General features: G+C 44.0%; 1 protein-coding gene across 18 annotated transcripts in view; it reads left to right on the forward strand.

The window, feature by feature from the left end:
• PTPRK (protein tyrosine phosphatase receptor type K) overlaps positions 1-15,156 on the forward strand; it is a 1,571,968-nt gene that overhangs the window by 999,221 nt on the left and 557,591 nt on the right. For all 18 annotated transcript variants that reach the window (XM_069607477.1, XM_069607481.1, XM_069607480.1 and 15 more), the window contains one exon: positions 8,831-9,032. In XM_069607477.1, coding sequence (XP_069463578.1) covers positions 8,831-9,032 — 202 coding nt within the window. The remainder of the gene's footprint in view (positions 1-8,830; positions 9,033-15,156) is intronic.

Consider the following 15,156-nt stretch of genomic DNA (forward strand, 5'->3'; position numbering starts at 1 on the left):
GATGTGATGTCTGGTGCTGTGGAGGGTAAAGTGTTAGGGAAGGAGTGTGAGGTATGTGTAAGAGACTTTCCCTTTTTCCCTTTTATGTTGCCTTGAATTCCTTCAGTAGGGTCTGTCGAATAATATGAGCCTGCTGTTGGAAGGTGGTTTGTGCATGCATATCTGCCTCCTTAATTTAGGTGAATTGAGCGAGAGGAGGAAGTGGAATCTAAACTGGAGTATAGCTATTCAGTAGGGATGTAACAGTATAACGGTATATCGTTAAAGATACCGTGAACCACTTAATTAAACAATAATAACCGTCCCTTTGTTGATACCGGTATACCGTTTATCTCGTTAAGTGTGCTTTTCAATCTGATTTGGAAAGGCTGCAGTAAGCAGGTGCTGCGCAGTCTTGGTCTTGCACTGTTGGATGTGCCGTCTGCCAAGAAGTTTCAGTTGAAGCAGTTTTTAATGCCATTCCATAAACCACACGTGCCTGACACAAAATCAATATGTCAGCAATAGGAAGGAAAAGGGTTTACTTTGGGTTGGCGGCTTTGGGGTTTATACATTTATAATGGATAATGTTTTCTAAACATATGACAATGGAGGATTTCCCTGGTTTTATCATTGAATTTACATATAAGTCACACCGTGAAATTCACTCATCTCTGTGGGTATTCCCTGCTGCCATACCAAAGGGTAACATGTCCTCGATTACTGAACACCTTTTGGCCCGCAAGTAAACTAAAGCCTGTAACGTAAAGAGAGACTGTGTGTGTTTGTGTGTGTGTATGCACACAAGCGTATACAACCATCAGCCTCCATTGATCTGTGGCATATATGTTATTAAAATGGCAACATGTTCATCTTCACCATTAGCCAGTGGGGGAGCTAAAAGCCTAAATCACCACTTAAGAAAGGCTATTCCGTTTGCTTTGCCAGTCTCAGCAGGCCCTCCCCCCCCCCCCCCACTCCTCCTCTCCACATGTGTGTGGTTGGTGGAAGCAAGGGGTGGCATTTCAGTGGAAAGTATGTTGAAAAGCCCAATTCTGGCCCTTGGTGCCTGGTTTTATTTGTGATGATAAATCTGACAATTTATGACCTTTTAGAAAATATTTGTTAAAATTAGTTAACTCCACCTGCTATACCGTCATTTGGCAAGAAGGTTATCGTACTGTCATAAAACTAATACCGTGACACCCCTACTATTTAGTGCCTCTTGTTGAGTGATTCCCTGATGTGCCGGTTTTGCTGGGGTTAGTAGCGTAATGAGAGCCCTGTGTGTTCATTTGTATGCAGAATGCAAGATTATAAACTATAAACCTGAGGTCCAACCATCCATTTCTTGACTCTTTATTGTTGACAAAACATGAGTAAAATTATTATTTTAAATCTATTTAGTGAAACATCAAAAAATGTCTGTTCTCTTTATTATCAATTGCAGCAATTATCGTACACAAATATACCTTTTATACTATTCAACTCTTTAAAAAAAAAAAAAGCTTGTTGCCCTTTAATACTATCATGAACTACATTAGTCGTAGGACTTTCCTTTTTAGCCTACAGCAAAGAATAGTGGACAAAGAAGCGGCTTTGAGGTGTGTTACCCTATTCTCAACATCATAAAACCTGTGCCTAAGTCGAACTACTATCGCTGATCACCTGTTTAATAAGTCTGGCATGCTCGTAGAAGTAGTGGCCCTCAGTGTGCATAGTAAATCTGGCATACCTTTGCAGAAGGGGATATGGTGGTGCTGGCAACCCTGTCTGGCACAGCCAGTCAATAAGAGGCGTGAAGCCAAGTACAGACAGACAGATGAGGCCAGATGCCTTTCCTCCAACCCGCAGCCTCATTCCTCCATAATTGCAGCAGCGCTCATGTGCTCAAAACCCCAGACCTCTGGGACATTCTTTTCTTTGGTGGCAGCCTTGCTGGGGAAGGAAGACAGGCTGTTGCAGGCCTCTGGGGAAAAAGTTCTACCAGAATTTGGTTCTGCCGCTCCGGCATGCAAATGCGGGCACAATGTAACATCTGCCAACCAAACGTTGTGGAGGGAGATAGAGGACTTCCTGCCAGACCTCTCCCCCACATAGGCAGACCGTGTTCAAGGTGGGCCTGGCTGAGGCCAAGGTGGTGGCGCAAGATTTGTCCATGATGGCTCACATCGACATGGCGGGGAGAGGCATCTGCATGGCTACGGACATGCACATAGAGGAATTGTTACATGCCACCAGATTTAATACCAATGTCCAGGACCTTTTGAAGGGGCACGGATGAGGAGCTCCGTAGGGAAAAACCAGCATGCAGATGGCGAAATCACTGGCAATCCTGGCCAAAGCAGCAGCAAAATGGTTCGGCCAGTCGCAAGGCAGGTCGGACCCAAGGAGCAGGGCATTCAGCGGATTCAGAGGGTTTAAATGACTGGAGGGCCAGGCAGCCAGATGGTTCGCCCAATCCGCAAAGACTCCAGCATCGGCCTCTTCCAACCCTGCCTCAGAAGCCAAGAAGCAATGACGGTGGCATCCCGGTTCAGCCCTCGCCAGTGGAGGGCAGATTGGCGCTTCATGAAATGCCACAAAATGCAATGGCGTTGTCTATTCAGTGACAGAGGCAGACATGTTGAGCAGGCTTCCGGCGGACAACTATGAGTGGAAAGTAGGCTTGCAACTCCATTTTTACGGGATGGGCCCACCTAGCGGTGATCTAATTGGGATTCCCCCAACTTTGTTAATCCTGAGGGTGCTGCAGAGGTTCCAAGCTACGACAGTGTTGCATGATTCTGGTAGTCCCAGACTGGCCAGTCTAGCACTCGTACCTAGTGAGGATGGCGAGTCGGGACCCAATGCCACTGAAGTCGATGGGCCCAGTACACCTCTCGCAGAATGGGTGGAGCAGTAGTAAACCTGCATCAGAGTCCTTGGCGCTCTCAGCCTGGAACCTGACAAACTATAGATGCAGCAACTTGGGCTTTCACAAGCCAATATGGATGATATTCAAAATGCTAGAAAGTCCACTAGACTCCAGTACAAGAGTCAAGTGAGCCAGGTTCTATTGTTGATTTGTAGGGCGCTCCAAACCCGTGGGTAGCTGGGCGCACAAAGTACAAGTATACTTAAGGCTTAGATTACACATAAAAAGGGCAACAATGTTATACAATATAATACAGCAAATGGTATTGTCAAGAGGTTACATAATCATCCACATAGGAAAATGCATAAGAGTTAGGAGCAAAAGGTACAGCGTAATATTCAAAGCAAACACGTGAGTATATACATCAGGGTTAGAGTCCCAGAGTTTATATGTCTTTAGAACGCAGCCAATGCAAGGCGTTTCGCCTAAAGCTGTGGAAGGATTGGTCAGCTCTAAGGGCTAGGGGTAGAGCATTCCAGGACTGAGCGGTGTCTATTACTGGGCCAGTGACAAGGGAGTGGATCCAGCATTGTGTACGTTCGAACAAGTCTTCTCTTTTTCTGCCCACTTAACAAGCAAATGGGCGCATACAGGAACACAGAGGGCCAATCATTCCCCACAGTCAATCCTGTGGTGAAGAGGCATTTGCAGGGGCTAGCCAGACTAAACCCTCCAGTCCGAAAACCTCATCCGGTGTGGGACCTTAATGTGGTGCTGGCAACACTGGCACACAAACCTTTTGAGCCCATCGCTACTACAGACATCAAGTGGGTAACTCAAAAGACGGCGCTATTGGTGGGCATCACATCAGTGAAACACTAGTCGCGTCAGAGCCTTACAAGATCTAACACAAAGATGAGGTGGACACACAAAATTCTTGATGAATGTAGTCTCTTCCTTTCATATCAATGAGTAGATTGTGTTCCCAAGTTTCTTTTCACAGAAGCGGAGAAAGGGCATTCCATTGCTTGGATGTTAGATGTGCTCTAAAAGTTCTAAGTAGACAGGACAAAAAAGTTCAGGAAGTCTGATGCCTTGCTGATCACGTTCGGCTGGTCTTTGCTGGGGCCTCAAGCCTCAAAAACAGGTGGATGGCAGAGGCTTTTTCAGAGGCATACAGACTTCAGACAAGGCCGTCCCCGGCAAATATGAGCGCCAAGGCTGCAGTAGTTGCATTCCAGATGCAGGTTCTGTGACATGTCATCAGTAAGGTGGCCACATGGGCTTCTCCATCGGCCTTCTGCAAGCACTACTGCTTAGATGTTAGTGCCAGGTCTGATGCTGAATTGGGACAAGCTGCCCTCAAGAACCTATTTGCAAAGTAGATTATGAAGAGAGACACAGACACAAACATAATAGTTTTAAAACCTTCATTTTACTGAAGTTCTTGGGTTGGTGTAATGCCTAACTGGCCCTAAGCCTAAAGTGATGTTTCCCTTAACTGATGTTTCTAAGGGCCATCTAAGTCTTGAAGTCCAAAATAAAAATCTGAGTGTGTCTAAACCTATGCTTACCCTGACTGTTTAACAAAAATGTGTTGGGAAGTCTTAAAGTAGCGGTTCAACAAAAATAGGAAACCCAAATTGGTTTCACATGTTATGTTATTCTCACCAGTTTGTAGGTTGGTCAGCTTCAAAAGATGGAGCTTACTCAAAAAGGACTGTTCATAGGACCTTCATAGTTCAAACAATGTCAATGTTCTTATTGTCTTGGGATTCCCTTCCCCATGCTTCAGCTCTTTCAGAAACAGGAAATAATCAAGATTCAATTTTTACGGCCTCTTAGGGTTCCCTTCCCCAAACCTAGGCCTCTTCCAAATTCAGATAGTTCAACTGTTGGGCCTCTCAAGGTTCCCTTTCCCAAGCTTAGGAGCCTCTTCCAAGCTTCAAATACAAGTTCAATTTGTGAGGCTGTATCTTTCTTTCATATACAATTATGTAAAGTTCTTTAAAAGGGGTAGCATCAGACACTTCAGAAAAAGCCAGGCTCTTTACTCCTTCCAAGCGCGACCACTCTGTGCTTTAACCTCACTGTTTTATTGACGACGTTCTCGTGTCCACTGGCACCTCTTTCCTTCTCCTGCACACTTGCACTCACTTTCTCTGTGCACACTTGCACCTTCTTTCCCTTTACCAGTGAACTCTTACCACTCTACTGGGTCGCTTGCACCCTTCTCTTACTTCGGGTTGCTTGCACCCTCTTTATTTAAAGTTCTTTGACTTTGTGACTCATGCTCTCCTTATCTGGCTTTCTTTAACTTTTTCTTTATCTCGTCATTCCTCTTTCAGTCTAAATAGCTTAACTGGTTTCTTTATATTTCTGTCCTTTTTCTGCTCTGTGCCGCTTTATGCATTTTCTTTCGCACGCTCCGTTTCAATCAGCCACATGCTGCAGAGTCTTTTACAAGACTCACCCAGGCAGCAGCACAGTTACAAGTGGTCCCGTCGGGTTATGCAGGCCTGAGGTCAGGGTCTTGCTACCTGCCCCTCAGATACCATTGGGGCCGGCACAGGTTCCAAAGGAACTAGCAATGTTCCGACCGTCAATACCAGCCTTAAGGATGCTTTGCTCCGGCTTTTTGGAGATGTGGCTTCCTAGCCACGCTGCAGCCCCTCGTCTCAGTATGCCGTTCTCCTCCGGCCTGTAGATCCTGCTGCTCTCTGCTCCGTGGCTTCTCTGGTCCAGACAACATCTCCAGCAGGCTCAAAAACCTGTGTAGAACGACACCTTTCTAGTTGGGAAAGCAGTCAAGTGAAGTCAGGTGCGAGTGATCATTGGTAAATGCCTGACTCTGCCTGACTATCAATGGGACAGCTAAAGTTCTTTCATTAGATGGTTTCCCTTATATTCCCCATGTTATTCCTCTGGGAAATCTTCACTCCCCCTGGTTGCCTCTCCTCTTCCCACTATTTGTCAAAAATAGGTAGGGGGTGATGGTATGGGTTTGGAAATGCCTGATGAAAGCTGAGGGAAAGGCTTTTATGGTGGAATGCGAAAAAAGGGTAATACCATGCCTCTCCCTTGGATGTTCTCCTCCCAATCCCCTGTGACCCTCCCCTCGGGTGATCCTCCCTTGCTTGTCCACCCCCAGGGTCAGGATCCAAAAGCGATGGCGCCTCCCTGGTCACCTGACTAGAGAATCCCAGGGACGTGGGTGGCAGAGCATCATCAGGTTTCTCACAATACTTGCACTCCTCCCTAAGGGATATATCGGTTGTAATCACCTATACAGTATGGAGGAAAGGGGACGCGACGTAGGTGTACTTAAGTTATTCACCATAGTGATAGACATACTTATATTCCATAGTTCCCTTTGCTCCATACGGCCGTCCTTCCTCCCCCCAATAAAATGTAGGGCATGGTGAGTTACCTGTCCGGCACGTTCGAGGGGACTGAGGCCAGGCTCCGGAGGGTGTGGCTATGGGGGTGTGGCAACGCCTGTAACCGTGCATATGTGTGCCTAAAATTGAATGGAGAAATGCTCTTTTTCTGGAGGAAAAAAGGTCCCGGCCCGTCCCTTTGGAGACGCGCCCATACAGTGTAGATGGGGAACCAAATCTAATCCCCGTGCCCCCCACACGACTAAACACAAAGGCTGAGAAGCGACAGATGTCTCACTCTTAGGCCCATCACCACGATCCTCGATGTATCGCAGGTGTGAGAAACTTTATTCGATCAGACAGCCGTTCAGACTATTCCAAATCCATGATTTGGAAGATATGGAAATGACATTGATCGAGCAAGTCGACTAACTGCAAAACCAGACACTATGATGTCATCACTGGTATCACAATGTAGCCGCACGTCTACATGAAGTACAACATATTCATTCATCCATCCATGAATGAAGTTATACAAACCTGCACTAGTTTATTGTATATAGGCACGAAGCACTTGCTTATGACCCACGTAGGTAGAGGATGGACACACATACATATTTCTTTATATTCATATCCTTTGCCAAAGCTGAAACCGCAAGATGCAAACAGTTCATATATTTAGCCTGCACATGCTTGACTGCAACTAACATAGAGAAGCCATAGGGAATGATATGGAAGCTATAGGTCTCCTAAATGGTGACCGAGGAGAGACAGGCTCCAGTTCCATGGAAAGGCTGGCATTTTGACTGCAGCCAAAGGCGAGCAGAAACGGGCACTCCTCAGCCAAGGACAGGCGGAGATGGGAAAGTTCCAGTTGCCAAGACATTGAGCCACGTGCAGAAAATCAGGCTAAAATCCTTCTAATTACAAGCAGGAAAGCTGCATTTCACGGCCTCAACACACGTGACCCAGCCAAACAGGACCATGCCCATTTAACCAATGTAAACGAAGAGGACTGTTCCCATCGAACCCAAGGGGAGAAAGTACAAGTGTTGCCCACAAACTGCTAACTGAATGCACTCTCCTAGGCTTAGGTGATCAGAGATGGCAACATTAGGGACCTCTTCGTGTTCATTCCCATTGCATTGAAAGGGTACGCTCAGTCTGGTAACTGTCCTGGGTCCAAGGGATGGGAGGACGCATGCTGCTCAATCCAGATTCACCTTTCACGTGGGGATATTATTTTTTGCAAGGGCCAATGGCATCTCTGCGACCCTGCAACATTGTAGATTGATACTAGTAGAGGTATTCCTAGGCAGAGTTACTAGCTATGGCTATCCAATAGTAGGACTAACCTGTATAGCTCCCATATGTAGCCTACCCAAACTGACCAATGTAAATGTGTAATAGGTTTCTGGGATGGAACCTGGATTTGTAACGTCATTCGGGGATAAAAACCGGGTGACATGCTTAGAAGACAAGAGCTCCAGAGGATGCTCGTTTTTCTGGTGTGATCCTTGTTTGCTAATAATACCATTTCTTTGCCCCATGGTTGAGTCTTCCATTCTTGTGGCGGGGAGTCTTTGATGTGCCCAAGTGTTCTCTGCTGGTAATTGGGGTGACTGCTACAGAGCCCAGGCCACACCTATACAACAGTATGGAAGGTAATGGGACTATGGAAAAGAAGTACGTTGAATCACTACAGTGATTCACTTTTAATATACCTGTCCCCAACTTTGCTTTCCCTTCTATACAGGGGTTTTAGTTTAGATCCCTTCTCGTGCGCCTACCACTTTTTTCCTTATCCACCCTCACATCAACCAGACGAGAGGTACTGTGACTGTACTATGTTCATATTTGGGCACTTTTTCCAAAATAGTGAATTTGCTACCCGATTGATGTTCAAAGTTTTTTTTTTCTAAACATCAACCCTGCTCGCTAATGCCCCTTATTTGGCATCCTTATTTGGCATCCTTATTTATCTTTCTTTCCTGTAGTTTGATGTGACCCCATCTCCTTATTCACGTTATTTAACCCTGTCTGTGTAAATTTGCTTTCACTGGTAACCGTTCTATGTCCACAGGAGAAGCAATAGATGGGTGTATGAAGGGAACGTCTGGCAAAGACTTGTATCTCATTGTTTGAAATCAGGCTTTTGCAGTAGGATAATGGCACATCTGTGACAAAGAAGTAGAATTGTGTTGCGTAGAAAATATTTTAAAGGAAAAATTCAAGAATACTGACCAGTTCACAGAGAAAGGATGTACATATCTGTTGAATGACACTTGGAAAGCAAAATACAAGGTGTTCCAAGAATATGAAGTTCAGCGAGGCTTTCATAAACCAAAGCGTGAATGCAAGAAAGATTAAACAATAAACATTTGCTTAACATTGGCAAGAGAAGAACCCAATCTTTCCACTTATTCTAAGGGGTTACAAAATTAGTTTTATTGGGAAACAGTCTGTCCTCTTCGTTATGCACATTTTGTGCTATTAGCATTGTGTGGTACGATTGTAGAACCTTCTTTTACTAGCCTTATGTTGTATTTCAAAATCAAGATCATTACCCATGGTCATATGTTTTTTTTCCCCTCCTTTTTTTTCCTTCCCACAGGTCAGCTACAACAGCATACGATCATTTGATCCCGCCGTCCTCGTGGCTGGGCCCCCTCAGACAGTGTCCAAGCTTTGGAACAGTACACATCATATATTTTCCCAGCTGCATCCTGGGACCACTTACCAGTTCTTCATAAGAGCAAGTACTGTCAAAGGCTTTGGGCAGCCCACACCAATCAATGTAACCACCAATATATCAGGTACAGCTCCACCTAATGCATGCTTCAGCTAAATTGCAATAGTCATTTGCATGATGACAGCGAAATGCACACATAATTGATTTTTAGTGTGCCCCCATATGAACCAAGATACTTGAAAGCACACATGCACTTGCCGAGACGAGCCCTCTTTAGCCGACATATGCACACTTTGTAAATCACAGAAGCGCACAGAGCAGTCAATAACATTCTCATGCAGAAAGCAAGGCTATACATTTCATTTTTTCTGATCATTTACCCCCCAAAGCCCCTTTTCTGCTTTAGCTGATTCGTTAATTTAAAAATCCTAGGCATCATAATATTGTTATGGATGAATATGGCTTCAGTTTAGCTTCTGAATTGTAAATGGTGCCAACTACATTGATTGAGATCAAGCACTTGAAATAATATACCCATACATAGTCTGCACTTTAGTCAGAAAGCAGCCTCGCTGTACAATGACAGACCACTGGAGTTAATCAATTACCATTAAGCATGTGAATTCCTTGGAGACTTGGAAAGAGATCATTAGAAGATGGAGAAACTTTAGAGCGTGGTCGCAAGCAAGGAAAAATCAGTGAAACACCTAAAAGTAAATTAAGTGGAATTTTGGCGCAGATTTCTGAACTATTTTATATTGATGCAGACTTCTGTCAGTCAAAGGGTGTTCTTGCTCTTTTTGCAGCTGGCATCTCTCTTCTAAGCCCATATCTGTTAGAATTAGCATGGGAATGATGGCTGGTTACCTAAAAGGATGACATGGGGATTATTGCTATATTTGTAGAAGGGCATAGGCACATTAGGAAATGAAGTAAAATTACTATTGTAGAGCTGTGCAGAATAATGACTTTAAATTACTCTTTGATTGCTTTGTGAATGGTGTTATTTTGCAGACACAAAGGTTTCTTACATGTGGTATTCATAAAAGATATTGAAAGCATCTAGTTAATCCAAACAAGTGTACATGAACTGGCTTAAATGCCATTATTTATTATTGCATCTGTTCCATGGTTTATTATTTTTTAAAAGGGAGTGCAGTATCAAAACATTCAGATCTTACCAGATTTTACATGGTGAGGTGGGCTGGCGGTTATTGGGAGTGAGGGGGCGGGGGAGGGCAGTCAACTTGGGAAACCGCCTGATAGAGCAACATGTTTTTGTTTGAGCGAGCTGTTAGCCATTTCAATGCAGGCACCATGACTTCACGTCTGCCACTCGTTGAATTCAATCATATCTGCAAGCAACATTAATGGATGTCTTTTCTAGAGAAATCTTTTGCTTCTGAGTTTTCCCTCTTCATTTTTGGAGTCACAGCTCCTGGTTGGCAATGACAAAACCTTCTTAACACATATAGCTATGCTGTGAGACACAATGTCTGAAGGTTGTTTTGGATAAATGCTCATAGGGCCCTTCTGATGTGGGCGTGACTTACTTAAATCGAGGCTTCCTCCTCCATGACCCTCTAACCACCCTCCTTCCCCACCCCCACCAGTTCATGGTGCAATATTCTGTAAGCAGCATTGCAAAAGAACCTGAACATTGTTTGTGTTGACCCTCAGGTTAACATAAACAAAGGTAGAACCTACGTTTTTTTTAAGGCACCCCGTTACCATCTTCAGTCACCTGTGGAGCCAAAATACCATTGCGAGCAATGCAATCTATTTGATCCTAGTAATAGTTATTGCACACTTTGGTTTCAGTAATTCTGAATTCTGGTCTTTCACTGGTATGGCTGTTACTGTTTTTGTGGCATGTGACTAAATCACACCTTTTGTAGTCCACTATAATCATTCAGTGATTGATAGTGGTGCTGCGATCTCATTTTGTAGCTTCTTCAGTATCCATTGAAATATTTTTTGTAATTCCAAGGCTTTGTCAACCTTGTCATTTGCAAGACAGCATTTTGGGTAATTTCAGAAAGCTGATTTTCATTAGTTGACTTTACTTTGGCCGTTCTAACTGGCTTTGTGATTTCCCTCAACTTGAATGGCATACTTTAGAACCCGACTCGCCTAAATATTTGCAGATTTGCAGCTCTTGTAGTCCAGGGTCACTGTGTTGGTATTTGCTGACATTTTCTATTGTTCAATACAGTTACCATAGGTTTTTACTAGATCACAAGTCAGCACTTGCAAGGTTCGAAGCTGGTTTAGAAGGGAACCCACCTTTTTCACAAAAAAAGATGGAATACATGGCAATCCCCTGCATCAGAAGTAGGCTAAATCCCAAGTGTTGAGTCTTATTAATCAAACACAATGTACCTCTGAAAGAAGCTTTATGACCAGTTTCAGCACCCTGTAAAGTGAGGGTCTTAACGGAGGTCTTTGGCAATAACTAGCCGGCATCCCGTCTGCCAGGTACATGTATGTATTAGCACCGCAGGCATGTGAACCCACGTTCACCGCTTTTTAAAAGAATTATGCTTTGCATAGACCAATACACCAGACCTGCTGAATTCTCTTAAAAAAAAGGATCTACAAACTTTGGGTGCTGCCACAGACTTACAAATGGAATTCTTTTTTGTTTTTTGCTTGCCTGCGGCAACAGATTGGTCAACCCGGTGAGGCACCAGTCTGGCAGGTAAGTGGGGGTAGTGGGTGGGTAGGTATGTAAATGGGTTCTGGAGATGAAAGGATCGGGTGGAGAGGCACAGTGCCGCCACAAAGTGGCAGCGTACATACAAGAATGTAAATTATGATGAGGCCACTGATCTAATAGTTATGGCAGAGATTATTTACTGTCTATTGAGAAAGATGTTGGTCCAGGTGATAATCTTATTTATTTATTTAGCTCTTCAGTGCTGAAGCATGTAGAAATAAACCTGCCTCACAGCCCTTTCGGGAATGGGGGAGAGGAGGAGGGAAAGATAGGAATGAGGAAAAGAAAAATAATGGGGAGCGGCAGCCAGTCTAAGGTAGTCACAGGCAGGAGGCCAGGGGATAAGAGGGTTTTATACATCTTAACTTAAACGCTATTCGGCAATCTGACCAGATTAATGTTCTCTATCTAATTTCACTAGTAATCCCAGTTAAAACTCGCATTTTTATGGTTTAAGGTCTCAATTTGATGGTTTGACATTCATCTATCAATTTTAAAATGTTAAAAACTGGGATTTCTTTGTCAAGTGGTTTTTGTAGAATGAGAACATTTCTTTAGTATTCTTCCAAAAAGCCCCATCAACCTTTTGTCAAATCTTTTCCATTGTTTTTCCTTTTCCGCAGACTTTTATGTATAACATAGTTTAATAGATTGACTTGGGGTAATGGTTGTTCCCTGATGTACTCTCAAGCTTGTTCATAAGGTAGGACTGAAATGTGCTGTTGGACAGATATTGATGACAAGCCCAATAGGAGGATTGCATACGCCTCTTGGCAAGAAGCATGTGAGGAATATTAATCCTAAAATGTGATAAATGGATGTTGAAATCAAAGAAGGACTAGAAATGAATGAAAGGATGTATTTGAGGAGGGATAGTTCTACGGGAATGGATACTGAGAGTTTTAAAACTGTTCTGAAGTTTCAAATCTGTCAGTTGGCCAGTGACCTTTAAAGGTGAGGGTCTGCAGAGAGGGTTAGGCTAAAGCAGTCAGTTTTCTATAAACCTAGGATGCTGTGCTCTTGTTTTGCAAGACAACAATAAAACTATCTTTCATCACAAGAAATTAATGTTGGCTTGCTTTCTCTGACATTTTGTTCCCTCTCTATTGTAAAAATATATGAATTCTTTGTTTTTATAGATAAACTCAATAAACAAAAACGTTGAGTGTACTCTGGGTTTCCCTTCAAACTGAATACATCTTTCCCCTTTTTACTAAAGATCGTCGTGTAGAGGAAACAATTTTTTTAACAATTCCAGTTTCGGAGCTACCCTGTCTAAATGAAGGTAACTCGGGAGTATATTTCTCACAGGTACATAGAAATGTATATCACATCTTACAATTCATCTAGTAGGAAAATCATTTGGATATTATAATGGAAGTTGCCTTAATATGTACTCAGGGTGGGTTAGGTAGCCAACCCCAGAGTCTTGGAAAAAGGCTTCCGTTCTTCCTTCATGGACACTTCAGATAAAATCGCGAACACTTTTGACAGCAAAAGTGTCATTACACAGTCTGCAGATGGGGGCTGACTTTAAGAAAGCCTGCTGGTAGTGTCCTAACATGCATGCAGAGCTGGGTAAAATTAACCCTGATGGAGACATACATTGTAGCTCTTGCCCAGTGATCTCATCTTCCATCTTTGCAGGGGTGAAGACAAATATTAAGGACCAGATATTGTCTTCACCAGGCTCCTAAGAGACAGTGTGGTGGTTGCATGATGGCGGATAATAATTTCTGTAACATTGGCACCAGGATATGGAGCTTTTAGATGTACGTCTAACATGGATGACACAAAGCAAAAATGTGTTGCTGGACACAATTACTTAATACCATAAATGGATATCTGCAAAACGAAATGTAATTAAGCAGACATATATGTGGGGGCAGGGCTAGCAGCCCCCATCAGAGGATTCCTGGTTGAGGGGCTGCTATGTGCCAAAACCCTGTTCCTCCCCTTGAAAGGTTGCTTTTGTAGGATGTGGGATCACTAATATAGGGACCCTGTCATGATACGTTTGACACTGCACTTGGCTCCCTGCAGCACTCTTAAAGTACAAAGCACCAATCTCTCCGCCTGAGCAATGCACCAAAGATGGCAAATGTGCTTAAAGCAGTTGGTGACTGGGAATACTGCACACAGAGAGGATACAAACTGTGACTGCCAACATCATTTGCAGAGAGGACTGAATCCGGACATCCTCTGCCAAGCTTGGAATTTGGAAGCCTGTGTAGGTGAAACATCAAATAAATGGGAGTCACAGAGCTGAAAAACCGGTAGAGACATGTGGGAGCATGGCTTGGGGGGGGGGAAGGGGCACATGACCCAATGGGCCTCCCCACATACCGCTCTTCTTGCAGCACCTCACGCAAACCCCTGTCTTTCTGCAATGGAGCTGCTTTACCTGCATGTTTATATAGCAATGCTGACAATGTGGCACATTGGTGAGCCACAGCTGTCGCCTACTTTGGGAGTGGGATTTTGCAAACCCCTGTTTGCCCATAAGACCTCTTATGTCAGATACAGCTATCAACTTCAAGGGGTGGATCCCTGCTTGGTTTTAAGTAGACGACCCTCACCGAACAGTGGTAGCATCTCTTTGAAGACTTAACTCACTGGCAGTGCCCTGGTGACCCTTTTTGTTGTGGGCAATCTTGCATGTTAGATGTGCCTGCAGTTAAGCCATTTAAAGGTCAGCCATCTTGTATGAGGGCACAAATATTGTACTCCTTTGTATGACCACAAGCCAGGCCAATCAGGGATTCGGGCACCTTGCAAAGCCAGTTAAAGAAAAACACACGTGCGATTATGCTCCTTAGTAACTGAAACAAAACTCAGACCCGGAAAAAGGAATTGGGGGCAAGAGGAGGATGAGCCTTAGAAAATATGCACACAAGCCACTTAAGCCAGGGAAGACATACGAAACCTCTATATTGGACCTAAACAGTGTTTAGGCAAATCTCACACATATGGACTACATCTTCCACAATGCCCTTCTCTCCCAACCTGAAAACCCGAAATGGATAAGTAAAATTCGGTTGGCTCTTAATGGGATAGGGAAAGCATAGAAAACCCCCTATAAGGGCAGGAAGACCCTGAGCGAAATCCAATGTCCCCTAGAGCTCCTCTAACACTTGCCTTCATAATAGCAGTGCAGGAGGATATCCACCACACAAGCAACTTGTCCAGCATCTCCATGCACACAGTTTCAAAATGGCCATTTTGGAACTGTGCATTTTTTATTTTGACCATCATGAAGGGATAGAGCGTAGCCAATCCCAACCCACCACCTTTTAGGCACATATCTACAGACCATCGGCCCTAGTTCCAATCAGATGGAGTGGGCCTGTTACTATATGAATCAGGCAGCCCATTTCAGTATGTTGGTCAACAGGAGCAGGTGGCTCCTTTTTGGTGACCGCTTGAGAGGGAAGACTTCTGGACAAACAATGCTGTAGAGACTTCAGAGAAGGCTGTTGACATGATTGTGCTGCAGAGGGAAGCTGAAGATGTGGCACCAGGAGAGAAG

This window comes from Ambystoma mexicanum, chromosome 4q (genome assembly GCF_040938575.1).
Source record: "Ambystoma mexicanum isolate Mex_15411 chromosome 4q, UKY_AmexF1_1, whole genome shotgun sequence".
NCBI lineage: Eukaryota > Metazoa > Chordata > Amphibia > Caudata > Ambystomatidae > Ambystoma > Ambystoma mexicanum.